This window comes from Penicillium cosmopolitanum (genome assembly GCF_028827165.1).
Source record: "Penicillium cosmopolitanum strain IBT 29677 chromosome Unknown utg000009l:1.0-9042332.0:1.0-9050551.0, whole genome shotgun sequence".
Taxonomy (NCBI): Eukaryota; Fungi; Ascomycota; class Eurotiomycetes; order Eurotiales; family Aspergillaceae; genus Penicillium; species Penicillium cosmopolitanum.
In genome coordinates this window covers 4,800,612-4,827,833 of record NW_026622679.1, presented here as the reverse complement: position 1 = coordinate 4,827,833, position 27,222 = coordinate 4,800,612, and the positions used below count along the sequence as shown (strand labels likewise).

General features: G+C 45.2%; 11 protein-coding genes across 11 annotated transcripts; 5 read left to right on the top strand and 6 right to left on the bottom strand.

Moving 5' to 3' along the window:
• Positions 1–2,420: 2,420 nt before the first annotated feature.
• N7509_009870 (alpha/beta hydrolase family protein) lies at positions 2,421–3,569 on the bottom strand (the record flags this gene model as incomplete). Its single annotated transcript, XM_056634507.1, has 1 exon — positions 2,421–3,569. The coding sequence occupies one exon, from the start codon at positions 3,567–3,569 to the stop codon at positions 2,421–2,423; it is 1,149 nt and encodes a 382-aa protein (XP_056485127.1).
• A 306-nt stretch (positions 3,570–3,875) lies between these two features.
• N7509_009869 (uncharacterized protein) lies at positions 3,876–4,070 on the top strand (the record flags this gene model as incomplete). The annotated part of the gene is made up of 1 exon (XM_056634506.1): positions 3,876–4,070. One exon carries the CDS (start codon positions 3,876–3,878, stop codon positions 4,068–4,070), a length of 195 nt encoding a protein of 64 aa, XP_056485126.1.
• Positions 4,071–4,446: 376 nt separating this feature from the next.
• On the bottom strand, positions 4,447–6,214 carry N7509_009868 (sugar porter family MFS transporter; the record flags this gene model as incomplete). Its single annotated transcript, XM_056634505.1, has 5 exons — positions 4,447–4,862; positions 4,915–5,467; positions 5,524–5,573; positions 5,638–5,772; positions 5,824–6,214. The coding sequence occupies 5 exons, from the start codon at positions 6,212–6,214 to the stop codon at positions 4,447–4,449; spliced, it is 1,545 nt and encodes a 514-aa protein (XP_056485125.1).
• Positions 6,215–8,617: 2,403 nt separating this feature from the next.
• Positions 8,618–10,298, top strand: N7509_009867 (bifunctional folylpolyglutamate synthase/dihydrofolate synthase; the record flags this gene model as incomplete). The annotated part of the gene is made up of 5 exons (XM_056634504.1): positions 8,618–8,635; positions 8,689–8,853; positions 8,912–9,807; positions 9,862–10,016; positions 10,075–10,298. The coding sequence occupies 5 exons, from the start codon at positions 8,618–8,620 to the stop codon at positions 10,296–10,298; spliced, it is 1,458 nt and encodes a 485-aa protein (XP_056485124.1).
• Positions 10,299–15,883: 5,585 nt separating this feature from the next.
• On the top strand, positions 15,884–16,546 carry N7509_009866 (uncharacterized protein; the record flags this gene model as incomplete). Its single annotated transcript, XM_056634503.1, has 1 exon — positions 15,884–16,546. The coding sequence occupies one exon, from the start codon at positions 15,884–15,886 to the stop codon at positions 16,544–16,546; it is 663 nt and encodes a 220-aa protein (XP_056485123.1).
• A 518-nt stretch (positions 16,547–17,064) lies between these two features.
• Positions 17,065–18,084, bottom strand: N7509_009865 (putative multicopper oxidase; the record flags this gene model as incomplete). Its single annotated transcript, XM_056634502.1, has 1 exon — positions 17,065–18,084. The coding sequence occupies one exon, from the start codon at positions 18,082–18,084 to the stop codon at positions 17,065–17,067; it is 1,020 nt and encodes a 339-aa protein (XP_056485122.1).
• Positions 18,085–19,094: 1,010 nt separating this feature from the next.
• On the bottom strand, positions 19,095–20,117 carry N7509_009864 (uncharacterized protein; the record flags this gene model as incomplete). The annotated part of the gene is made up of 1 exon (XM_056634501.1): positions 19,095–20,117. The coding sequence occupies one exon, from the start codon at positions 20,115–20,117 to the stop codon at positions 19,095–19,097; it is 1,023 nt and encodes a 340-aa protein (XP_056485121.1).
• Positions 20,118–20,985: 868 nt separating this feature from the next.
• Positions 20,986–21,960, bottom strand: N7509_009863 (uncharacterized protein; the record flags this gene model as incomplete). Its single annotated transcript, XM_056634500.1, has 1 exon — positions 20,986–21,960. One exon carries the CDS (start codon positions 21,958–21,960, stop codon positions 20,986–20,988), a length of 975 nt encoding a protein of 324 aa, XP_056485120.1.
• Positions 21,961–22,451: 491 nt separating this feature from the next.
• N7509_009862 (FAD-binding oxidoreductase) lies at positions 22,452–24,202 on the top strand (the record flags this gene model as incomplete). The annotated part of the gene is made up of 5 exons (XM_056634499.1): positions 22,452–22,568; positions 22,622–23,089; positions 23,144–23,586; positions 23,643–23,851; positions 23,928–24,202. 5 exons carry the CDS (start codon positions 22,452–22,454, stop codon positions 24,200–24,202), a joined length of 1,512 nt encoding a protein of 503 aa, XP_056485119.1.
• A 171-nt stretch (positions 24,203–24,373) lies between these two features.
• N7509_009861 (DUF3425 domain-containing protein) lies at positions 24,374–24,943 on the bottom strand (the record flags this gene model as incomplete). The annotated part of the gene is made up of 1 exon (XM_056634498.1): positions 24,374–24,943. One exon carries the CDS (start codon positions 24,941–24,943, stop codon positions 24,374–24,376), a length of 570 nt encoding a protein of 189 aa, XP_056485118.1.
• A 983-nt stretch (positions 24,944–25,926) lies between these two features.
• On the top strand, positions 25,927–26,768 carry N7509_009860 (Mg2+ transporter protein CorA-like/Zinc transport protein ZntB; the record flags this gene model as incomplete). The annotated part of the gene is made up of 3 exons (XM_056634497.1): positions 25,927–26,140; positions 26,199–26,370; positions 26,495–26,768. 3 exons carry the CDS (start codon positions 25,927–25,929, stop codon positions 26,766–26,768), a joined length of 660 nt encoding a protein of 219 aa, XP_056485117.1.
• Positions 26,769–27,222: the final 454 nt, after the last annotated feature.

Sequence of the window (27,222 nt, the reverse complement as noted above, 5' to 3'; positions counted from 1 at the left end):
GTGGTGTTATCTCTCTTATTTCTCTTCCCTTGTCTGCAGTATGCAGACTGCTATCGAGCATTCCCATCTTATATTAACTAATTAACTAACTACTACCAACACCCGCACCACCATGCCTGGGCTACCCTACCGCCCACCTACCTGGCAGGATTCTGCCACTCGATAAGATACCACGCAGGGGACCAACAGTGCTAAACCGGAAGGGTGATAAACTAAACTAGAATAGGCTCCACCGTAACTGTCTGATAGTTAACGTGTTTCGTAAGCGAGCTGGCCACATACGAGCCGGCCTCTCCAAAACACATAGTAAATATGATAAATTACAACTTTATATCTGAACAACCATCTCTATTCAAGAGGCTTTAACCAGTGACTATACTCTAAATAGTGTTGGGAACTAACCTTGGAATATTTGAAGTCTAAAATCTGAAGAATATTCAAGTTTTGGCTATAGAAACATATATATTTTCGTTTAAGACATTTAAATTCCTATTGAAAGATAGGAATGCTCGATAGCAGTATACGCACTGCAGATAAAGGGAGAGAAGCAAGAGAGACAACACCATACCTACAGAGTACACATATCGTAGAGAGTAGGCAGAACCCTAGAGATAGAACATTCAGAGTATCCAAGCTCTATCGTTACCAGCGCACGTAATCCACAATAAGGAACGATAACATTGACCCAAACGGTAGGTGGTGGTAAGGTAACTATCACCAAGGGCTTATATACAAAATGGGAGCAAGGCCTGAGGCCTACAACGTCATCTGATATCACCAGAAAGATTCCCCCACTACACTATATATTTTTATAATATTATTCCAAGGTTTAATAATTATCTAATTTTTTTTTTAAAAAAAAAATAACTAGAATAACTCTTTATTTTAATAAAATCCCATATGATAAAGTAAAATCAAAAATAATGTCTGGTTGTTGAACTATTTAAAGTTACAATCTGTTATATTTCCTGCATTTCATGGGGTGGCCGGCTCGCTTGTGAAACACGTTATGGCGTAGCGCTAACATTACTATTTTTCACGAGTACAGGACAATTGTGGACTGAAAATTATTCATCAGAGTTTGATACCGAACGTCGAATTTTCCATGGGATAGAAATTTGAGATCACTGTCTTAATTTAGCGACGGTCATTCATGCCACTGATAAAAAGCTTCATCTTGCCCACTTTCTCGCAAAATGCCACCTCCTCATTGAAGATCATTTCGAGCCGACGAATGCCAGTCTTTTCCTTCCAGAGTCTGCTTGACTTATCTTGCGGAGGTCAAATTGTGGCAATAGAGACATCGGGCGAGATCTCACGATGGCAAAATATGTGGCAGTCTATGCGACGTTTTACAGGCTGCCTCAGGAAAAGGCGGCTGCAAGTCTATCCTGGCGGTTGCACGGCTTGCGAGTGAAGGGGGAGACTCTAAGAAAGAAGTGACTATCGATCACACATTTTACCAACTATTCGTCTATTACTCACAAGGGCTTCACTGCGTTTTTTGATGTGAAGGTAGCCAAGCCCGGACTATACACCTGTCAGCAGTGACCCAGAGTAAAGCAACGGAGCAGGGCAAGTTTAGCCGAGTGGCCACTTCATCCATGCAGGGGTCTACAGGGCGTTCAGGTGAAGGGCTTAACAGACTGAAGGGTAGACACTAAACCCAACCAATCCAAAAAACCAAAAAGAAGAGTAACATACAACAGCAGGGATTCGCATGTGGTCACCCACCATACTACTAACCTGCCGGCGTGTGGCTTAAGTACGGCTGAGCGGACGGGAAGCCCTGTTCTCCACACCCTATGGTCGTATGTACTAGATATCGCTGGAAAGCGGCATATATTGTACTCAATAGTAAGATTATTACCACGAATAACATAAGTGCTATTTCTTGTGAGAAAGGTGAATGTGGAACAGAAGGGGTGAGAAGTTACCCTAGAAATCTCCATATGCTAAACATGAACAAAATCTCCTCTCACCCCTACTGAGCGGGTGATCGTCAAATCCTTGGGGACTGGACTGTTCCCGTGATTGGAATTTATTCCTTTTTATTCTCTGTCTCTCTGAACCAAAGTGTGTTACCTAGCGAAGAGGCAGCACGCTCGTAGACGTACAGGTCAAACAAACAGCACCAACAGCCAATTTCATCCGCCACCAGCAAGAAAGCTGGAAATACCCTTATACTCAGGGGTATAGCGGCCTGATGTCACTTTCGCTTTTTTATGCATATCTGTATGAAGGATTTGAATCAGTGTCCGAATTAAGTTCGGTAAAAGAATTGGTCTACATGGAATATTATGGCAACTTTTTGTAGCAAACTTCTCGCCGAGCAATGTTACAAATGCACCAGGATTGCGGGTGCGGATATCCACATCTATTGAGTCAATATTTCAGATATTCACCAATTATTTAACGAGTTAGGAAGACACAAATTTCACATCAGGATATGCTACAGAAGGGCCGCTCAGCAATTCTGACTTGTGCCCGTAAGCAAAATACTGCAGTGTCGCAACGGTGTATGAAGTAATCACATCCTTAGCACGCAAACCACCTATCGTCCCAATACTATTGGCTTGAATAATTTGTCGAGCTTCATCCGAAACACCTAGAGCATCAACAAGCACTGGAAAGTCAGAAAAAGTGTAGTGTTCAGACTGTGCGAGTTGTAGCTCAAGTTTCCATCCTCGTAAATTTGACGAAAATGTTGCCCAATTATGATCTGTTGCCTGGGTGTGGTTTGAGTTACCAAAAAGCAGGAATGGACTCGACAGTCCTTTGTCCAGGACAGACCCCCATAATTTACCATCTAAATTGATACCCCCGACGAACCGATTATCAACTAGTATTGTCTGCGCTGCTGTTGCTCCGCCGAGGGAATGGCCAAGGATAGTTACTCGATCAAGAGAAAGTAGATGCGAATTTTCCTGTGACAAGGGGAATATGTTTCTGATCACTTTCTCGTCGTGCATTTGATCAAGTAAAAATGACATGTCCTCAACACGAACGTCCAGTGCTGAAATGTATTCTGTTGTGGTAGTGATGGGTATTCCGAGAACAGTGCGGCCATCGGGATATTCTATGATGTCGGCATCATACGGGTGGTCGACGGAGACAACAGCAAATCCGTTGCTGGCAAGTTCTTGAAGCAGCAATGTGTACATCAATCTTGAGGTTGCCACTGCCGGAGAGAAAAGCACCACTGGGTAATCTCCGTGAAGTTTGAAAGGCGGTGGCTGCTGCTGTGTCCGAGTCTGGATACGAAAGGACTCGAATGTACCTGGGGGTAGTCCAAAAGACTGGTAAGTCTCATCTTCTAACCTGGCTGTTGCATTCGGGAAGTAAGATGTAGAGGGTACACTTCCGCAATTGATGGGTGTAAAGGTGGTGACCATAATAGATCGTTTACCTCCCGTTGGGTAATAGGGATCGGTTCGAGACACGTCAACTAGTTCACTTGCATGAAGCGTGACATCGCATGGTCCGGTGCTTGAAGGGAGAGGAACAATTGCCGTTTGCGCGAGGCTGATGAGAAGAGCACCAACTGAGCTTAGGATGGCCCGAACCATTTTAGCGGCTCTCCGACGATGAAAATAAAATGACACGCGTATTGTAAGGTGGAATTAATAGGGGAGTCCAGCAGCAAACTATCATGTTTATATACTAATAGTAGTTACCACTTGATATGTACCCATATAGGAGTATAAGATCGATTTAGTCTTGATTCTACCAGAAGCTAGATTGCCTATGAGGCATTTTAAAGGCATTTGCGGTATTTTCCGCCGCCGGCCTGTGCCAGCGGGCAGCGCCCCGGAAGGCCCCCCGTGCCCAACCCCCCCGGCGCGGGAAGGCCCCAGAATCTAGAGAGACCGACGATGACGACAACTGTGCGCCCCGTTATTCGCGACCGGGCAACAGAGAGCCATTTTGCGACGACAGGACTATGCAATGTAACATCTGAAGGGGTGGACGGAGCGAGACATGCGGCATCGAAGGAATACCGGCACGTTATAGATACGAAGGAGGCCGGCGAGCCTTTGGACAAAAGCAAGAGTACCGACACGAAATAGCCAGGAGGCCGATGTAGCCCGAATCACCCCAGTGGCTAAGCTTCTAGATGACATGCATTACAAACTTGGTGTCGGATCGAGCGGCATCGCTATTAAGAAAAGGCCAGTACGTCAGGCTAAAATCAGAGGCACCATTGTCGGTGGGATGGGGGAAGAGTAGCGATTGGAAGAATGGATATGACACTGGGTGCAAAATAGAGAAGATGAGGAGAGGAGTTGCGGAGATGGAGGAAAGAGAAATTGAGTCCGAATAGATCCCGTAATGGGGTTTTTTGGCCTGAATTTGGTTCCTACATTTGCCTGAGAGTTGGCAAAAGCCTTAAACAATCCAATTTGTAGTGCGATGCTAGTAAAAATGTGAGAATGGATGAGCTTATCAAACCTTCTCCGTCTCCTCGGCATTCGGATTCCCATCCTTGTTATCTTCATCGATAGATTTGTTGTAATGGTCCTCATAAATAGGGTTTGTGCGCAGCTGGTTCCGGTAGCCAAGACTTCTCCAGGCTCTGGGCTCATTTTCATAGAGCTCATTGACTTCCTCAAGGGCCAATCCCTTGGTCTCATAAACCATGGTGTACACAAACACCAACGCAATCCAGCAGAAACTACCCCAGATCCAGAAAACATTAGACTGGGTTGGATTAAGCGCTCCAGTGAGGTATGGCGTGATGAAAGAAAGAAGCCAATTGAAGAACCAATTGGCCGCTGTGGTCATGGACAGACCCTTTGCACGAGTTTGAAGCGAGAATATTTCTCCCGTGACAACCCAAGCACATGGACCAAATGTAGAAGCTTTTTTCGGCATTAGAAAACTTGACTTGTATGATGGCAATGTTTATCTTACCAAAAAAAGACACGTATATGCATATGAAGGCGAATTGAACGCATTGCGAAGTGAAATTTGAGATTGGAGTCGCCGCGCCACAGGCCGAGACAATATACTGAGAAATGCCCATGCCAACTGCTCCAATCAAAAGCACTGGGCGACGTCCAAAATTGTCGATTGCCCAGAGACCTGGGAGCGTCATGACAACATTGACACAATTCACGATGACTTGCAAGATAAAAGAGTCGGGCAGGCCTTCCACGTTTTCTGCAAAGTAGCTCGTACCATAATAAATGATAAAATTGATACCAACAAGCTGCTGAAGAGACTGGAGTATGATTCCAGTAATCGTACGTTTACCGGTGGTACCCTTGAAGCATTCTATGTATGATGCAGATCCAAGAGACTGCTCGTGTTCCCAATTGCTCTTCAATTCCGCGAGCTCAGCGATAATGACTGGGTCATCCGCACTCAAGCGACGTAGGAAAACCAAGGATTTAAGAGCTTGTGAATCTTTGCCTTTTTTGATCAGAAAACGAGGCGTTTCTGGAAGACAGAGCAAGCCTCCGGCCTTTTTCCAAGTCAGTTTCGCTTACTTTTCCTCGTGATGTAGAAGGACAGGCTCACCAGAATTAAAGCCCATGCAAATTGGATCGCAAGTGGAATACGGTAGCTTCCTGGAAGCTCGTCAGTCATCCTTCAAGGTCTGTCAGTCCCGGCAAGGAAAGCATTGGTAAATACCGCTGTCGTTCCTGTTCTGGGTAGCCCAGTTCACTATGGCAGCCAGGAAAAGACCGATTGTGATGCACAGCTGGTAACATCCAACAACCGCACCTCTAATCCACTTAGGGAGTGTCTCGGATTGGTACATGGGAACTATGGACAATCAACAATCAATTCTCAACTGCATTTCGCCAATTGAAATACCTTGGGCGGAGACCAAACCGACTCCGAGACCGGCAAAAAAGCGACCAGCAATAAAGAGAGGCTGCGAAGTAGCAGCCGTTTGAAGAGCGACGCCAAGATTGAAGGGAAACATGACTGACAGGATGATTCCCCATCTCCGGCCGGTGATGTCTGCCATGATACCCGCCGCGAGGGCACCGACAAAAGTACCAACCGACAAAATAGAAACAATTAGGGATATGCGGCCTGCATTAGGATGATTGAATTCATCGAGCCAGTAGGGCATTGTCTGGATGCCTGCGATAGTCCCAGTATCATACCCATAGAGAATACCTCCGAAGGACGCGAACAAGCCAACTAATATAGCTGGCCACGCGTCTCCCTTCTCATCCGAAGGGCGTTTGAATAGCATTGTTGTTATGGGATGAGATAAGAACGACTATTGGGCAGTACTAGTAAATGGAAGGGGATTCATCTGGTGGAAGATCAATGATCTTAAATATTTCTTGCTGGTGCCACTGCCGAGAAATGGATTTCTTGGAAGTTAACATCTCGGGCGCAACCCAAGCCCTAATATGGAGTTTCAGCGACTCAGCGTTGATCGCCAAGGTAGTCCCGTGGGGGCTAATGACGCACTCGAAAGCCTAATTTATGCAAAAGGAGCAAGCAGAAGAGACTCTCGGAATATTGTACCCTTTGACTGCTTCGGCTTCGGAATGCCGACTGGTTCTTGAAATGTTCTCTTCCCCCCTCCAACCCGACCTAACCTCGCAGAATTATTGGCTGCCCAGATTTACGACTGGTCTTAGACCTCGCGACGTCTCAAAGACAATGTGTTTCAGTTAATGCATTTCCATTCCAACGCCCCACGATGCAAAACTGCTCCCCAATCAAAATATCATCCAGTTGCTGTATTACTCCGACGCGATGCCGATACATGCCCGGCTCGCACGGGCTGTTAGACTTCCCCGTGGATTCCCCGTGGAGATAGGTCTCCCCACACGCGCGGAGGCTTTCGTAAAAGGCCACTCTTGTCTTGGCAATACTCTGGCTCGGTTTTAATTTCCCACCGAAATACATAAGGAGAAAATATCACCGGCTTGGCATGCCTACTCTTCCAGGTATCAGGCAGCACCAAAGGGAAACTACTAAGCGGTTTTAATTCTGGACTGTACATTCGGCGAAGCAATAAGCCAAAGTTTTGACATGAAGCAGTAATGCTAGCGCTACAGCAACCCGATAGCGGAATTATGTCAGGATAATGCCGCTGTCAGCCAATTTCACATAGGCCAAATAATATACCATACCCAAGGCATATTACTATTACCACAGCAAGCCCTGACCAATAGAGCCTTTCTACCGAATATATCTCCCCAGACGACTGGCTTGAGCATCTATAAAGATCAACACGGGCGAAAATGAACAATTGTGATACCAGCCAATACAAGATAGCTGGAGCAGTGGTAGATGGGATAGCCCATTTGTATGGCGAAGATAAAAATAAGCTGACCGCTGTTCTGTGTTTGGCAGACCAGAGATGACGACGCTCGCAGCTCTTTAACAGGGGTTCCTGATTTCAAGTTCGTAGCATGCTAGTATGAACACCATTCCGCCATCACAAACATCGAAGTCAATATATTGTTGAGCACAAGATATATATGAAATAAGCAGTTGGGGTATATTTGCAAGCAGAAACCCCCGTCAGAACACTTATTAACAATCGATTGTATACCATAAACTGGCTCCACGGGTCGCCGATAATGTGGCTCATGGATGAAAAGCTGTTTGTGCCATGACTCTTTGCAGAATTTTATAGGGCTAAAAATGCAGCCAAACATCCCGATGAGATCAGAAAATAAATGCTCCACTACCATCCATTGCTTACTTCATGCCAGAGCTAGCGAGGGTCCAGTTAATATTGGAGAAATTTAGTGCGGGGCGGGTAAATAGGCTGCATCAGGTTGAAGATCATCAAAGGTCTGTATGGTGTTTAAGGAAGGACACAAAACATGGTGTCGAGCCGAGCGGCCACGTCATCAAGCCATGACACTCGGGGCATGGGAATAAATTCAATAGCCAAAAAAGAAGCAAAAGACCAAAAAGAAAAACATACAACAGATATTGCATGGTGGTGGTTACCTAGCGCCCACGAGTCTGTCCTAGGTCGCTCACCACCCTAGCGAAGCGCCTCTTTAGCCCTCTACCGAAAGAGCCAGAACTAACATACGAATGTTACCCTCGCAAATTCTAGTAGGGAAATATTTAATCAGGTACTAGATATTAATTTCTATGGTTATCTTTTAAAAGTATAGCCAAGAAAAATTAAAAATTAGAATCAATACTGATCAAAATAAACTCCTCTTTAATAATACTTATAATGCAAGGAGAAGAGCTCATCTAAAGTACTTCTATTAGTAAGCTTAAGATATAAAGATCATAAAAAGACTATAGAATACTTATCTATACCCTAGTATAGGTAGATATTTTTTAGATTTATAAGCTAACTAAATAGTTAGACTTAGATCTAAATACTCATAACTCTAATGTATTTCTCTTTAAAGATATAGTAATTTTTTAAAGTATTCTCTTTACTAAATTACTAGCTTTCGTCAGAGGTATCTCTAAGGGGACGATCGGAGGTGTACGAGTATATAGAATACTCCGAAACACTAGATTTGGTTAGTCATCGATTACATCATCACGATACCCCTGGATCCCAGTCTGGTTTCTGCAGCACTTCCGCCTTACTTTGCTGGCAATTTCCTTCTTTGACAATTACCTGCTCGGGTCCAATCTGTCCCTAAGAACCACTAAAATGAGGCGTAGCTATGAGGTAATGAAAAAAAAAAAAATAACCCCTCTCCGTTCCATCTAACAAAGATACAGAACGCCCTGAGGCTTCTTGAGACACGAAGGCGGAAAACCCGACCAACAAACCCCGCAGCACCAGCCACACCCCAAGATTTCGCGACACCTAGCGGTAACCCAACTGTGAAAGGCATACCTAGTTTGGTTGGAATGAAGGAATGGCTGCAGGCGTTAGGACACTCTGTACGAATGCTTTGTAATCTACTTTCCCGGCAGCGCCCATTGTTCTTACCAAGCCTAGGAAAACGATGTCGACAACCTGAATATAATCCATATCACCGGGACAAAAGGAAAGGGGAGTACTTGCGCTTTCACCAGGTCCTTTCTCCACACGCATGGCTTGAAGACAGGATACCCAAAGCGAATTGGGTTATACACTTCCCCTGATTTGCAATGCATCCGGGAGAGAATACAGATTGATAATCAACCAATCACGGAAAATCTCTTCACGCAATATTTCTTCGAGGTCTGGGAAACTCTTACGTCCCCGGGCTTAGAAATAGCTACAGGAACCACAAGACAACCCCGTTATCTGCAGCTTCTGGCTTTGCTAGCCTTTCATACCTTCATCAAGGAAAATGTCGACGCAGCAATATTCGAGACACACCATGGCGGAGAGTATGACGCCACGAATGTGATACGGAAGCCTGTTGTGACCGGTATAACGTCTCTGGGGATGGACCATGTTGCACAACTAGGCCCTACTGTCGAGGATATCGCTTGGCATAAATCGGGCATTTTCAAACCTGGAGCACCTGCGTTCTCTGTCAGCCAGGAGACAGGACCTGGTGAAGTTCTGCGGAAACGTGCGACCGAACGAAATACTGATTTGACATTTGTCTCGTCCTCTCACACCCTCCCTGTCAACGAAAAGGTGCTGAGTGCTCCAGTACAACGATTGAATTGCTCTCTAGCCCTTCAGCTAGTTAAAAGATTTTTGCAGCTCAAGGATTCCAAGTATGTACTGGACGACGACGACATATCTAGGGGCATCGACGGTTTCTCGTGGATGGGGAGATTTGAGGTGATAGAAAGTGGAAGGTCACGATGGTTCTTGGATGGTGCGCATAACACGCTGAGTCTTGAACAAGCAGCAGAGTGGTTCTCGAAGAATATAAATGCTGCAGATGCACCTACGTAAGTATATACCTTTCATGCTCATACTGATTTGCTAAGTCCTGTGCAATCCAGATATCGTGTCCTTATCTTCAGCCATTTTTCTGAAGAGCGAAATGGAGTTGATCTACTAAAATGCCTAGCGTATGCACTTCCTAAGCACGACGCTAAACCTGATCACGTTATTTTCACGACTTACCAGGAGAGAGAAGATGGGACTACGAGAATAGGTGAGAGATTATAGACAGCTGCTGTCATCGGATATAAAACTAACTGTTCACTTGTTAGACAAAACACTTAAAGTTCCAGAGACTCCTTTTCCGGACCTTTGCGCAATATATACTTCACTTTGGAAAGAAATCCATCCTCATGCTACAGTCTCAACTGAACCAACTATTCAGGGTGCCATCAAGCTCGCGGAACGGATAAGTATGCAACAAGGTGGTATGCAAGCTTTTGTTACCGGGAGCTTACATTTGGTTGGGGGAGCGCTCAATTTGTTGCGGCCCTAAATCTACGATCCGATCCACTTTGATGTTCGGAACAGCATAGCCACACACTTTTGTGTTTGCACCGTCTTCTCAAATGTCACAGTCGTGACGGATAGGGAATCTTAGTTCGGCAATGGCTCAAGGGAATGCTGTGCGTGTCATGACTCGACAATCTTGTGGGACGGCGACGCTTCGGGTCTTGATGAAACACACTTCTAGAGACAATTGATTCCTGACTTCCTCTCCAACATTGAGGATAATGGCTATGATTGCTCTCGTCAAATGTTTCGTAATAAAATGGAGCCTTGATCTAGACTACCAGATGTACCACTATTTCCCATAATATATGAATGCCGTCTTCTAAACCTACAACTCACACACGATGTGTGCTTGGTCCTGTGAGGAATTACCTGGGACGTATTAGGACCATATTGAAACTGGTAACAGCTCAATTCACAAGAATCTAGATATTGGGAGAACTGATAGTATAGTCGTCCGATACGGTGTAGCGTTTAATATTGCTATTTCTCACGAATACAAGACAGTTGGGGGAAATCCACGGTTAATCAAAGCATAGATGGCCACAAGGTCGCAGTTGTTTCTGCATCCAACCAGTCAAGGTCTAAGGAAGTGCCGACGTACAAACAAGAGAATTGTTATACCAGTCATAAAAGTACACTCTCCAGGAGAATCATTTTAGATTACAACTGCCAGTATTTCAGCAGTGGGCTCGTTTATATTAGTCTGATGGGAAATGGGTCAATGATCCTGATCCTCTGCAGGGTTCTAGGCTCTACTATGTTTGCTTAATTGGGCCTGCAGCGCCTGTACGAGATCTTATTAGCATGGTTGAGTCGGTAATGATTATCGTAATATGCCTATAGGCATACCTAAATAGGTATATCTATGGGTTTGTATAGGTCTAATTGTAGAGTAGCAATAGTAAAGCTTCTGCTCAGCCAGAGAGGAGCAGATATCTAAATAAAATGCGGACAGCAGCACCTAGATCTACTTTTATTCTTATATTCAATCTACTGGGCGCTTGGAAATATCGCAGCTTCATATTCAAATGTAAAGCAGTTGAGGGCCATCCGAGGAGTCATCAAAATTTACGCTGATTCACTCTAAGATACACCTAACAGAAGCGGCTTGAGTTTCGTCAATGTTCCATATCAGTCACGCCCCAAACGCATGCGGTTACAAAATCACAATTGTTGGTTATAAAATGATAGGTGGTAGTTCCTCCTAATGGGGTCGCGATAGAGGATTACCAGGTACATGCCGTCCATAGAAGCCGGTAGTCCAGACTGCAGAGAAGGAAGGAACTGGTCGAGGATTGCCATTTGCTTTAGCTCATTTTATCGACGGGGATCCAGGATCGTCGATCCTTCGCTGGCAAAAACTTTTCGCTGTCTCTAGAGAGGAGGCAGCCAAGCGGTGACGATGGCCACAACATACCTAATTTCCGCAGTGTCAGCGAGTCAGATTGTTCAAGGCCCCCAAAAAGGCGAGTTTCAGGGCCGGTGCAAGAAAGCAGGAAGCACGGCAGGTTTAGCTGAAGGGCTACGTTATCTGTCAGGGGCCAGGGCATTCAGGAAGGAACCCGAAGGGCTGAAAAGTATGGCGGAAAGGATCAATGCAACCAACGAAGAAAAACAAAAACATACAACAGCAGGGATTCGCATGTGGTCACCCACCATACTACTAACCTGCCGGCGTGTGGCTTAAGTACGGCTGAGCGGACGGGAAGCCCTGTTCTCCACACCCTATGGTCGTATGTACTAGGAACCACAGAGTAGAGGAATATATGGCTGGAGATAGGTACCCAGACTGTCAGGGGAATTATGTACATGATATTGGGCACTAGTCGTACATATCCAATTGGAGTAATCCGAGTGAATGCTCATATCCACATGTCAACCCCATTGCCAGCGCGCTGTGCGGGGCTGCGATGATATGATCGAGCTCAAGTTGTCAGACAATCTTCGCTCTGCTTGACCATGCGTACCCAAGTCCTCTGGCGGGAGAAAAAAGTTCAAAGTACACTTGCTACCCAGGCGTTACACGCTCGTACGCCTTTGGTTGGATTACTGAGTCCATATGTCCTGCCCACCTCGGAATGAGTTCCAGATTGGTTGGATATGCGCTCTGGCGGTCGAGGCCGCAGCAGCCAAAGAGATGCTTGACGAGAGGTATGAACCTCTAGATGGACAGGATGGTAACGATTCCAATGCGTACATTTTGGGTCGAATTGGCAAGCATAACATTGTCATTGCATGTCTGCCAGCAGGGCAGTATGGGACTTCTTCGGCGACGACAGTTGCAAATCACTTGACACGCACCTTTTCCAAGTCACTTCGAGTTGGATTAGTGGTTGGAATAGGAGGTGGAATCCCTTCCAAGGAAAACGACGTTCGCCTCGGCGATGCTGGTATCAGCTGTCCTTTTGGCACTTATGGAGGTGTTGTTCAATATGATATGGGCAAACAAGTCGCTGGTGGTGCATTCTCTAGAACTGGGTCTCGTGGATAGCCCGCCTCGGTCGCTATTGACAGCTAACAGTCGTCTCAGAGCCGATGAGCTCACGGATGATCCTGAATTTTTCGAATACATCGAATGTGCAACGGCGAGAACAAGTCGTACGAAGAAGTTGTTTTGTCACCCCGATCCCAAGGATGATCGACTTTTCAAAGCTGAGCATGATCATCCTGTTAATGAAAGCTCTTACGACACCTGTTCATCCGATTGGGAAGTGATACGCGAAGTTCGGGAGGATCATCTTCCTCGAACTCACTACGGCCTAATTGCATCTGGTAACTCGGTGATCAAAGATGGGAGAGTCCGGGAAAAACTAGGTACAGATATTGGCGCACTCTGCTTCGAGATGGAGGCTACAGGTTTAATGTTAGACTTTCCGTGTCTCGTCATTCGGGGAATCTGTGATTACTCCGATTCCCATAAGAACAAGTAATGGCAGGGATATGCAGCGTTGGTAGCGGCGTCTTATGCTAGAGAGCTGGCGGGAAATTTGCCTCACAGCCAAGTCAATCAGGAGCAGCTGGCGGCTAATATTTGTCGTGGGCGATTTACCAGTATCTCCAAATATCAATGCATTTTTTCTCACCTTCCATTGAACAGACTCAATAGAAGATTTGAATGGAGCAGTTCATGGCACAAATGAACGGCTTGACAGGGCTTTCAATCAACAGGCAGAGTAGTCCGATGACCAAAAGGCAATAGTCTTCATTGGAGAGCAACACAAGTGCCATTAAGCTCTTAAAACATCAAGCTACGAGAGCTATAAGGATATCAATCCATCACGCGCTCCAGGGGCTTGCCAATGGGTCTTACAAAACCCAACTTATCTCAACTGGCGTGATAGTTTGTCAAATAGCCTTCTTTGGGTATCTGCCGACCCAGGTTGCGGGAAATCGGTCTTATCCAAATCATTGATAGATATCGATTCCAAAGAGCTGGAGTCAGGAACATTGGTTTGCCACTTCTTTTTCAAGGACAACGAACAGCAGAATCGGTTGAATACTGCTCTATACTCCCTTCTGCGCTAGCTATTTACCCTAGAGCCGACCCTGATTTCTCACGCAGAGAATCTATTCAAAGTGACCGGAGAGAGGATGCAGTATGAGACTTCTACATTGTGGGAAATATTGCTTGATGCCGCCGCAGAGTCTCGGGCGTCCACGAGGTTCGACGTTCTACACATGGAAGGTGCGATGACTCTACACAAGGCAGGCGCGATTTTTAACACTCCTCATCGCCGAGATCGGCTTTTGATGACACAAATTGGAAGCAACCATGGAAGAAAGAGACGATAATGGTGATGGAAGTGTATGTAAAGTGATCTTGAACAAAATAGAGATGCCGATATAGGCCGATATAGGCCGATCTTGAATGCCCGAGGCATAAGCCTCCACAGCTTTGTGTGTCTTTATAACCACATATAGCACTTGCTCCGTTGGTCATATTTTATTTTTTACTCCGCATTTAACCTTTTGAATAGAATTTGCGAATAAAACCGTCTTGTTTTGGGCGTCGATCAGGAGGTTTCGATTTTTTCAGCGCTTATAGCGCAACATTTCACGTAGCTTTTCCGACGGGCTTGCTTGCTTTGCTAAGACTATGTACGTCTTACTTTCTCGTCTCCGATAAGTCCATTGAACACCGCTATGTTATTTAGTGGCTTATTTCTGCTTGATGTTCACTCTGCACTACTTCTGAAAGTAGCAGAATTCCGGCATGAATGAATCAGTTATTCCCTGCTTCAATGTATATCTCAAAATCCGCCAAACCTTCAAACCATCAAAATGCTCTTGCTTTGTAACATAAGCCACAGTTCGATCAGCTTCTCACAAAATCCTCTTCTACAATAATGTATATTCCTATACTAGATATATGACTTGGCTTTCGTGTTAATCGAAGCTCTATATTTAGATGTGACCTAACAGACAACGTTACATTAATGATAAGCTGGTCTGTCTCTTTTTTAGGTATATGAATGCAATGAGTGCCACTTTCCGATTCGGGCCTAATAGGCCAGGTCTAATTTGGAAAGGAGGAAAGCCGTAACAAGCGTTCAAGGTGGCGGCTTACCCGCCTGTAAAAGAAGCTTATGCGGGTGCTATCTCGGGCTTATTTACTACTAGATATATCGGCCCGGGGGTGCCTGAGTATATCGAAGCATTTGCCTCGATATTTTAGTTTTTCTAGTATGTTGGAATAGCATATGAACTCAAGCGTTCGCTGTTATACAAAGAGCCTGAGTGATGAGGCTCAAGCTGAGCTTCCTCGTCTCATAGGAAAATAGTAGTACTCCAAGTTGCCATACTCCTCATTGGTCGGCAAAAAGCTCCAGCGTTGAGCTAGGTATTTACTAGTTCAACTTGGCGATCTTATGTACTACTATCAGAGATTATATATATATATCGATCCCGATCATGCAGGGCAAGTGGTAAGCTTACGACATGCTATATTAGTAGTAGTGCTTATCTGCAGCAGTTGACTTTCCCCTACTCGGTCAAATGGACCCTATTTTACGCCATCTTTACGGGTTATCGCTTTATATTGCCGTAAACCTTGGCATCGGTCTTGGAAAATGCTTAATATGGCTCAGCTGTAGCGGGACTGGCCCCGTGTCCGCACTATCTAGGTAAAAGGGGATCCCGACTAGTAAGATCCTCATGTGAATTACTTCTCGGTACTACTCGGAGTTTGTTACTTTATGATTTTAAATCATTCTCTAGCTATATATAGCACAACTTTCTCTTCGATTGAAAACTCAGGCAAACAATAAAGTCAATAACAAATTGTCACTTCGATTCGATTCGATTCAGTCAAAGCTCAATTGTCACTAGTTCTACTTAACCTACCAATAAGTGAGCATTCCCTCTAACTACTATATATGAGACGTAAGGCTAACCTGGTGTCGAAGTTATCCAATACTATCTTCGAGCTAAAGTTCGTCACACGTCCTCCACTGAGGACACTGTCTGAAACCACGATCCCGCACTACGTGTACGATTGCCAGCATTACAATTGTTACAAATCCCAAACGGTATTAGATATCTGCGTCAGAGCGGCCACAGACCATTATGAAGTTCAATAATTTGATCATGTACTTGGCGTTGCATCTCAGCTTTGTGGCTGGCAACCCAGTGGATCTGAGCGGCACGACAGCTGGTGAGACTGGCAAACCAGTCGGTCTAAGCCATACGGCAGCTACCAGTATCGAGGCAAGAGGGTTAGTGCCTAGGTCATTGAGTATCGCTGGTACAACTGACTGGTATTGCTGGGCAATAAGCTCTGGAGTATTGGCAAACCCAGGATATGCGACCAGTCTAGCCAACCTCCACATTCAGATGTTTGCGTTCTTTAACGCCCCCGGCAGTCTTGGGCCAGATGAGTTCAAGTTTACAAGCACACGCAACAATGGAGTTATTTGGACGGCAAAAGTTATAGTGCTGGCTACTACGCAAGCCTTCACGATAGCTGACGCAATAAATGACCTATATGCCAGTCTCAATCTGGGGAACGGAATCTCGCGGAGAGGGGGTGTTGCCTCGACTGCGCAGGCAACAAATGGCAATGTCGGAGCATTAATAGAGATGATATCCATGATCAACGGCGGTGGTAGTTATAATACATTGAAACGTGATGTCGACAGTGATGAAGAGGAGGAAATTTTGTCAAAACGGGATAGCTGTGAAGCTGCATCACTGGAATACCTTGACTGTTGCAAAATCGAGATTGATTGAAAAAGGAGAGCACAAAACGATTGATGGAGAGAGAAAATTGTGTGATGGTGTATTGAAATTACAAGTTACAGCCACGTTCGAGTTCAACCTCGTTTATTTTCTCTCTTGAATTCTTCTTGGAATTATATTGTGCATGAGGCTATACGGATTGCTGAAAGCAGATAATGCTGTAGCTAATAACACCGCTTGCTTTATTTACACAAAATCAACACTTTATGACGTTGCATGATTTCCCAAGTAATATATAAATGAAAGTACGATCATCGTATCTATTTATCGAGAAATCATCGCGAAGAACATTTTCCAATGAGCTAAAAGAAAAGAGTTAAGTTATCCAATACCTAAGGCAAAACAGAAAATAAAGTATAAATCAAGAATTTGCAGAGATACGATGGGAGAATGGTAAAAATACAACAAAATTAGTTATCTTCCTAGTAACCATGTCAAGAATCCCACGTTGATAGCCAAAGGACCAATACTCATGTTGCACTTGAGCTACATTTTAAAATAATTGACATTCAAGGATGCAGCTTACAGCCAACACAAGGGGCCGGCGGTTCGGTTCCTTGATAGATATCTGGCCTTGGATCCCCTGAAACGTTCAAATACCCAACAGCCCCCTTCTCCAGACGAAATATCGCATGATCCACAAGCGTATATGTCCCAGGAACGAGCATTTTCATGTCGACCATTGTAGTATCCCCTGGTGGAACACTAACAGTTTGTACAAACTGACCTGGCGGGCTCAAGACATCACTATCCCGATATACCTTCATGAAGTTACTTCCAATGACATGGAAAGAACTCGTCAGATTTGGTCCTGCATTGCCGAAAAAGATGCGAACAGACTCTCCAACTTTGGCCTTTAGTGGTTTTTCCGTTGTCAATGCACTTTCATGCCCGTTGAATACAACGACACTTGGTTCTTCGCGTAACGCATTAGGATACGAAAATTCCACTTCTGACGACGGCCTTCCATTTTCCTCCACTTCTGGTGGCTCATGGTAGAACTCACTCTGCATCACGTAGTACTCGTGGTCTACCGGAGTCAGATCACCCTCAGCTGGCTGCACATACATAAGGCCATACATGCCGTTGGCGATGTGTACAGGCACAGGTGCGGCGGCACAGTGGTATATGTAGAGCCCGGGACATTGAAGACGAAACCTCCCAGTTTTTGTCTGTCCTTCTTCGGCTGTAGTCAGAGCCGATCCTCCCCCGGGTCCCAAAAATGCATGGCAATCGATGTTATGGGGATTACCGGACTTGTCGCAGTTTGTCAGCGATAGCTCCACGACATCCCCCACTCTCGCACGAACAAATGGTCCAGGAACCGAGCCGTTGAAGTTCCATTTCTCGTACTTATACTGGCTGGTCAATTTTTCTACCTTTGTTGTAGTCACGAGATTCACTTGAAGGAGGACTGGGTAGTTTCTCGTTATTCGTGGAGGCACATCGGGTGCGGTCGTGAGTAAAGCTTCTTCTGTAGGAAGCGTATTGGCTTCGTCGGGGGTTTCCCCTCCGCGAGACCCGTTCATATGGAAAGATAAATATGGTTTCTCTGGTCGTGCGACTGGCCGATTTAACTCTTGATTTGAATGGCTAGATGTCCCTCCTCGTGTCGAGTCCATATAGAGTGGGTTTTGTAGTTTGGCATACACGATGATGCTCGTTATGATGGAGGTCGAAAATAATATGGTTCGAGCGAGCCCCAAATTCCACATGTTAGATTCCTCTTGTTGCTTTTCTGATTGAGGCTTTGCATTTGTTTTCATTGATATACGACGTGGTAGAAAGGAGTATCTTGATGCCAGTGTGAGATATGTGTTGTTCCTACACGCTCTGGCTGGCGTTGTCAATCCGGCAAAGACCCTCGACATTTTCATTTGCTGCTTAAGAATGAAATATACTATTTGGTGGGTTGATGTTTTTATAAGGCAAATATAAGGCAAAAATAACCTCCTTTCATTATAATAGTTATTGCTATGTATATATGAGATAGGACTGGAAGTCTCTTACGTCATGACAGTAATGGGTGTTGACTTAGTACTACTTTAACACACCTCCGCGGAGTTGTCCAAAATTACCACGGCGGTCACCGATGTGTATACACTGGTAGGATTATAACATCGTTGAGACCTTTGTAGGATAATTGGAGTTGCGAGATGGTAAATTGAGATACGTTTCATCTGGCACCCACATTTGTCCCTGGTCTGCGCCCACCTTACCGCATAAGGATGGTACAAATAGTGGGACAAGAGATGAGGAAGCGGGCACAGATCTTAGACCATCCGAATCCTTCTTTTCAAATCCTTTTTAATTTTTGCTGGATACAGAGGAACTGGATGGAATGGGATGATGGACGCAAGCTTTGGAAGAGACTAACTGACGGGCTCTAGACTTCCCGTACTGAGAAAGCAATTTAGACAACTGTCCATGGACATTATTGGTATTCAATTCTGTGACCGAGAAAAACCAATCGTGATTCAAATTTCCTAGCATCTATATCGACGGGTTAGGCTTAATCGGCTTCGGACGCTCGACCCAGTCAAAAGGACCACATGGTTTGGTCAACCACACATCCTCCGGGCCTGCAGCCCCCCCTCGGGTGCGAAAGGTCAAACAAAGTGCCACTCAAAAAGCTATGAGGGAATCCGTGATCAAAATCATACCCGGTCTCGATCTCTTCAATCTCATCGTTCGATAGCGAAACTGCCAGGCCAGGAATACTGCCTTTCAGATGATCAACAGTCCGACCACCAACAATGGGGAAGACATAAGGCGCCTTATGACAGATATACGCCAGCGCGATATTCAACAGCGTCACACCTTCACCCTTCTTGTTGGCGATTTTCTCCAGAATAGCAGCAACTTGCCTATCCCGCGCGCACACTGGGATGAATTTGCGGCCATTATTAGACTTCTCGCGGGCCTTATAGCCTTCAGCCGTCTGGAAATTACCGGCGTTTAATGTCGCGTACGGGGCAAGACCCATTCCTTCATCGGCGCACATGGGAATGATGTCTCGTTCATGGTCTCGCCTCGCGGCATTCCACTTCCCTTGATACACCGAGAATTGCCGTAGCCCGTTCTGGCGAGCGTACTCGTTCGCCTTCGTCACGACCCAAGCAGGTGTATCTGAAATGCCAAGATAGTGCACCTTCCCTGAAACGACCAGGTGGTTGAGGCTCTGCATCAATTCCGGGATCGAGGTTGTGTAGTCCCACCAGTGCACGTAAAACAGATCAATATATGTGGTCTGGAGCTTGCGTAGAGACTCGTCCACAGAGTGGTTCATGGACTTGGTTCCGGTGCCGACGAAGTTGGCTTGGATCTTGTCTTTGCAGTGCAGCATATACCCAGAGGTGTACTTGGTTGCTATCACGAGCTCGTCGCGGTTCTTGCGGGAGGCGATCCATTCACCTAGCCAGACCTCAGACTGGCCATCTTGGTAGGCATTTGCCGTGTCGAAGAAGTTGCCACCGTTGTCGTAAAAGAAGTCCATCATTGCAAAGGCTTCGTTTTTGCTGCATTCGCCGTATTTTTCGGGGTACTTGCCGCCGAATGTCATTGTGCCCATGCATATTGGCGAAACCCGCACTGAGGCAGAGGGGGGCTAGCTGGCGGTAGCGACCTAGCATGCTCTTTGGATCAATAGGCATTCTGTCAGGCAGAAATTTACCTGGGCTGATTAAAAAGGGATCTTTTAATGCATCGTATTGAAGGCTGGCTTTGCGAATTTATAGGTGAACTTGAATTTAACCACAAACCTGACATAAAATGACCAAGCTATACAGCATATCTTCATCCGCTCTTAACCTTAACTCCGGTCAGCAGTAGATTTCCGGTGTGGGGCATCGGCAAAGATCGTAATACCCAACCCGCAATTCTCAGACCGTTTCCTTGAATAAGTGCTTTTGTTAGATTTTTTTGTTGCTAGGGATGAGTCGATATTAATGAATGCAGTAGATATTGCAAGAGATAGAGCCCTTTTTTTTTATATGTATCTCCTGACTCAAAAATTAATTGAAAGTACGCCTTTTATTTGGGAACGAATGTTAATACTTCGCTAAACTCCAGATAAATCCCAAATGCTGGAACGATTGTAAACAATAGAACATGGTCCCCACATGACGTATGATAAGCAAATTGCAGAATCTTAAGCCCGAAATTCCTACGGATACGGATTTGCGCAGTTTCCAAGTTGCAATGAGTAGTGATAGCCGAAAGCACGCATTAGGAAGTGACCCCGTTGCTTAATCGGCATTTCTCAGTTGACCTTCATCCGCTACAGATACTTTTTCAAGCATTTTGCTCCATAACTCAATTGATGGCTAGGTGAAATCTCTCTTGGTGGCATACGACGTTATCTGCCAAGAGGACATGGACAGAGATATAGCCCTGGAGTACCTAGGTATATATTTTATTTCATCTTCAACTCAATATCCTGCTCCTTCAAACCTTCCTATCCATCCTTCCAGGTCAATTGTCAGGGCCATGACCTTTCCTCCTCTAGTATCCGTAGTATTGACGGGGTGTTCTGACTCCCCTCCTGTGGTGACATAAAGTATATTCTGCCCATTAACAGGCTTGCCAAAGGCAGCCGATGTGGCAGTCATCAAATCCGTCGAATCCCGTGAGCCCGCTATAACCTCGTGTGATCCATTCGGAAAGACCTTAATAACCACATTATTCGTAAGTCCCGCTAAGTATGCAACGCCATCTGAGGTAACGGCAAAATCATCAGCGAGAACATCATGGGTGATGATCTCATATGGTCCTAATGCTTCACCGGTACTTTCATCAATAAGAACACGACAGAAGATCTGCCGAGGGCTATTGTCGTAGTACATGTAACTGTTGGCTATCCTCAATCCATTGATCCCGAGCATTAATCCCAGATCATCATTCGGTTCCATTGTCATATCCTGATGTATGACTGTATAGTTGCCAGTATGGGTATTGAGTCGCCAAACCAACCCCAACTGAGAATCTGAGATTGCAACTGACACCCTTTCGTCATCTAATGTAGCCATACCATTCAGGGTTCCAGCAGGAAGAGTTGCAATTCGAATTGGCTCTGAAGCCTTCTCGTAAACACTTAGATCGACCTTCCATACAGAGTTTGATGCAATGACAGCATAAGTATCTGGTGAAAGCTCCGTAATCCCATTCACGGAGTCTGCTCCATCAAAGTGGTAAACCAATTGGGCCGGGTTGCAATCTGATGGAGCTGAAGGGATGATTTCCCAGAGCTCCGGTGTATTCACAAGTGCGACGAGAATATTGCCATTGGGCCGCACAGCGATATTTTCAACCCAGGTACCATTGGGGAACCTGTAAAACTCACGTAGACTGTGAGAAGAGAGGCCCAAGGCGCAAACAACGGTAAGCAGAAATATGATGAAAGCCATTCTTGGTGCCAAGGCCTGGGACGAGAAGCAGAAACTATTTGGTTTGGTACTATGCGGGGGAGGGCTGTGATCGAGGAAGTAGTGGGCAGGCAATTCACTCTTCTCGATTTTGATTATCTGTGAAGGGATATTTATGAGCGTTCTTTTTTTTATTATGAATCGTCTTTCCCTCCCAAAACGGTTTCAAGTTAGTTGAATATGCTGGATGCTTATTATGCGTCATGGTCCATTCCGACGGCGAGCCAATGGAAATGGACTTTACTTTGGACTCTTCGATAGTGGATCAATAAATGCCAAAGGGGATGTATGTACGGCTACCTGAGCGGTTGACGTATGATAAGCAGCTTGCTTGGCCAAGATTCTTGGCGAATTCTCCAGCCCGCATCCCTTTTGTTATGGAAATCGGATAGATAGTATAAGTTTGTGCTCCTCCGGGGCTTTCAGTGCCTTAAATCAACACAATTTGCGAAACTTACTTACACCTTGTCATTATGCTTCTATTTAAATTGTTGTTTGACACATTCTTCCTAATTCTATCTGTCGATGCGCTGCAGCACGAAACGAATTTAAGCGCCACCAATCCACCCGGAGCAGCTTGTGCCAAAGCGGTAGGCTCATTTGTAGTACTCTTCGACGGATTTTCACTGACATTAGTTATAAGTGTGGAGAACTATCTTCCGAGTTTGGACCAAATCTACACTATTCGAATGATCGAAATTTTACGGTTTGGGACGCCAAACAACAGGAAGTTGAATCCGCCTGCCACGTGGAGCCATCCACTTCCCAAGATGTCAGCAAGATCCTGAGTATTTTGGTCAATCATTGGTGTCGATTCGCAGTCAAGGGTGGAGGTCATGCTCGCAATCCAGATGACTCGGTATCAGTTGGCGGCGTGACGATCGACATGCACTTGATGAAATCCCTCCAAGTGGCCCCTGATCGGAAGACGGTAATTCTTGGTAGCGGCCATGTGCTTTATACGATGTATCATGGCCTCGAAGCATTTAATCTGACCACAATCGGTGGTCGGGTCGCTGATGTCGGCCTTGGTGGTTATGCCTTGGGCGGAGGTATTTCTAATCTATCACCCAAGTATGGCTTGGCCGTCGACAATATCTTCGAATATGAGGTATGTACTAATTCGGCGAAAACTGCCCCCATGCATTGGAGTCTTGATTAACAGGACGGAAAGATTGTTCTGCCAAATGCGACAATTGTGCATGTCAGTGAACAACAGAATTCTGATCTCTACTTTGCACTCCGAGGCGGGATGAATAATTTTGGCATTGTGACGCGATACACTATGCGTGCAGTTCCTCAAGAGATGATTCTGGGTGGCGACAAGACCTATAGCTCGAACCAAAGAGACATAATCGCCCACAGCGCTTTTGAACTTACTACCATTTGGAAGAATGACACCGACATGGCATTCTCCTATGGTTACAGCTTTGATCAAGCATCCGATAATTTTTCCCTTAGTTTCACGCATGCATATGCGCGACCGGTTCTCCACCCAGCTCCCTTTACCCAGCTTGAAACGATTCCATACGAATCAAGTACAGTGCGCATTGATCGAATGAGTAACCTGTCTATGGAAGGCGCTTCTCACACGCCTTCTGGGAGTCGGTTAGTCTCATCCTTGTCTTAAAAGGTTTTCCGGGGGTCTAACATTGAATTTGAAGTAACCTTTTTGCTACCATGACATATCATCCTTCCGCGAAAATGGACCGACGCATCATGGAAATTATGGCGGAAGAGATTAAGCCAATCAGGCAACTGGCAGGATTTTTCCCCAACGTGATTTTCCAACCTCTTTACGGAGGTGTGATCCGCGCAGGTCATGAAAGAGGTGGGAATGCTCTTGGGATCAATGCCGATGGGCCCCTGACCAGTGAGTTGCCTACTCCATCAATGGATCTATCATTTGCCTCGCACATTTGGATACTGATAGTTACTACTTGCCCTAGTCTGTCTTTTGACAGTGATGTGGAATGATCGACAGGATGACGATGCTGTGAATGCCTTTGTCCAAAGGTGGATCGAGCGTGCACAAACCGCTACCGTACAATCGGGAAGCCACCATCGCTGGCTTTACATCAACTATGCTTACCACCAACAAGATCCCTTCTCTGGATATGGTGAACACAACAAACAAAAGTTGATTGATGTGCAAAGGGTGATTGACCGGCGGGGAGTGTTTACCTCTCGAGGCTTATGTAGAGGTTATTTCAAATTGCTATAACAACAATATTGCGAAATTGCGTGCATATAAAATCTGAGACAAGCTTACCATAACATAGATCTTCATTATGAAACAGCTAACTCATGAACTATTAGATCCGTATCTATTTTCCTATGTACAATTGCAAACAAGTAGAACTGATCCCATACCCAGACCCGAAAGGAGATGGGATCAGTTATTGAACACCAAAGGTTCTTCTCCACGAATTCCGCGCCAATAATTGGTAGATTTGGCAAGATCATCACATCCCTTGACGACCCAGCTCCACTTACGCAAGAAAGTCTCACTAACTTCCCACCCTGACGGAAGCCATGGGTTGCTCCATACAATCAAACCGGTTTCGTCGTTTGAAACATCGTAGAAATCAACAAGGTCGTTGCAAAGGGCATATTCATCGAAGTCTCCATATTTTTGTAATAGATTATCCCTCATTTGGGGTATCGGGAAAAGGTCTATCCAAGGATGATGGCAAACATCCTGTTGTAATGAAGTAGGACGGAGACTTGGTGGGTAATAGCTGATCTGAGATTCAGGAACACCTGCACACCAGGGGGAAATGGCATCTTCATCTAGCCAGTCCAAGGTGAATCGTATCACAGAGGTGTTATCAATGAGCGCTCGGAAAACATTGAACTGAATCAGAGTCAAGAGTTGATCGACGTTTGGAGAACCCAATGAATAGTCGTTACGCGCCGAAGCCTCGTATTGCGCCATAGTTTGCAAGATCTCTGCCCCATTCATTTTGTGTATTGATCTTTTTGTTTGTATACTCAATTCAGATGAGAAGGTATTTGTTTCTATTCTTTCAATTCTTCTCGGCGCTTTTCTGCGCTCCTGTTCGTGATTTTCACATTGATCTTCCGTAACTCTATGGCTCTCCGATCGCTCCAACGGGATGGAAGCCATGTCGGACCCAGGAGTGTTTGTAGTGGGTTTTGCTTGTCTTCGTCGACCTAAAGCTCCAAACCAATATCAGCCAAATGCCATGCTTATTCAATAAGTGAAAGCATACGGTAAATTCTCTGGTTCAGCCGATTTTGCAGCTTTCGCCGATGTGCCGGATCAGTGATACCAGCCCAGTTTTCATCGGCCGAGCGTACTTCGAGCAGGTCCGGCATGCAGCCCGAGGCACGGGCAACCCCGCCTCCGTGGGAAAATTCACTTATACTGTTCGGCATTTTCAGAGGGTATCCAGAACCGCGAAAGATCCAACACTGTAAATGGTATTTTAGCCATCGATTGCCATAGTGGGCCGTTCATGTGACCCGCATACTCATTTCACCATTCACCATTTGCTGAAATCCAATGTGGAGATTGATGACGTATAGTAAGCAGGTCGCATGTTCTCTAAACCTTTTTCCGCTGTGGACTTTCTAAAACCTGCGGATTGTCTTGAGATGTTTGTACTGCATATATTACTTGTAATAGTGGGTGGGTGTCTTTTATCCAAAACTCCAAAGTACCCAGAAAATCCTAGAAATGTCTTTGGAATTTGGAGAAAAAGACCCTCGAATTGGAAGCAAAAATCTGCAAATTCTTTTCGATTATGATCTTTCAAGTAAGATAGAATGTAGGCCACTGAGATTGTAGCTGAACAATAATATTATTCTGATGCTAGCATATGCTGCCAAGGGAACCAGAGATGTCCTGAACAACATTTAGGGGCACAATCCTGTACCAGCCTGGTCTAAACTCCTTGACCTGGATAATTGGGATGCCAGCTTATGTGTGGAAAAGCTGCAGAAGACTCCCTACATGACGCAAAAGACGACATATTCCTGACGAAATTTACCAATGACTCTTTGGCGATTGGAACATATCAAGCGGGTATTCCGGAACTTGTTCTCGCAGTTCAAGTTCTCATGCGCGATTTGCGTTGCCGAGATAGCGAAAATTACACAGTGAACCTGGTTGAAATATACCATGATTACATTCTAGGTCTTGTATGGCAGATGATCGATTTTTCAAATATGAATACTTCCAAGGTTACCGACAGTTGTTAGGAAGCCAAAATTATCACCAGCCCAGGTCATCGACTTTTGTCAGAAATACGACTCGCTATGTAGGAACTTGACATTATCAAGAAGTTCAGCAGGTCCCAGCAGCTTCTGTGTACCAATTGCAGAAGCTTTATTCCCCTTATTCATTCCGGATAGCCACAACCTCTCGTCAATCATCTTTCGGGTCAGAGAAAGCCACGCTTGATTCACTAGTGACCGGCCTCGAGGAAGATACAGCAAATATTGACCGGCTCATTGAAAAATTCGAATCACTTACCAAGGCAATTTAAAGTGGCGTCGAAGCACGACAGGAGGATCATGGCAAGGCTATTTCTGTTTTCACCATTGTGACTGTGATTTTCCTACCCTTATCATTCGTGACAAGCTTCCTTGGAATGAACACAACAGACATCCGGGACACAGATAATACGCAAATTTTGTTTTGGGTGGTGTCTTTGTCGCTGACAGCACTTATAACTGGGCTCTCCCTACTCATTGGTCTCAAAGGAAATGAGATCCAAGAGTTCATATATTCTCGAGGGTGGTTCAAAACGGGAAGTCATTGAAACTGGTAGTCAGTTGTACCTCGCCCATAGAAGTCGGTGATAAATCTGACGATAAAAGAGAAAAAAGTCAGCAATGCATAATCTATGATCAATAGCTCTACCTGAATCTCATCCAGCCCACATGATTCAAAACAACGTTCGAAATATACTGCAACTTAGAGCTCTTCTAGCGACGTATGAGGTCTTATGGCCTCCGCCTACTATTGCTTCATCCATTTGTCGTAGCTACTATGCTCTACTGGTAGGTACCTAGGTATCTGATCACCATTCATCCATTGTGTAAGAGACTTTTACTATATTATCTATTGAATATATAACTTGGACTTCTCCAGAGGATGGTTTAGTCTACGATCTGGATTACTGGAAGTGCCCAGTATAAGCAAAGAACCCATGGGCTCTTAAATTCACAAAAGGTACAAAATATTGTTATTATGATTTAATTGAGGAACAAGGT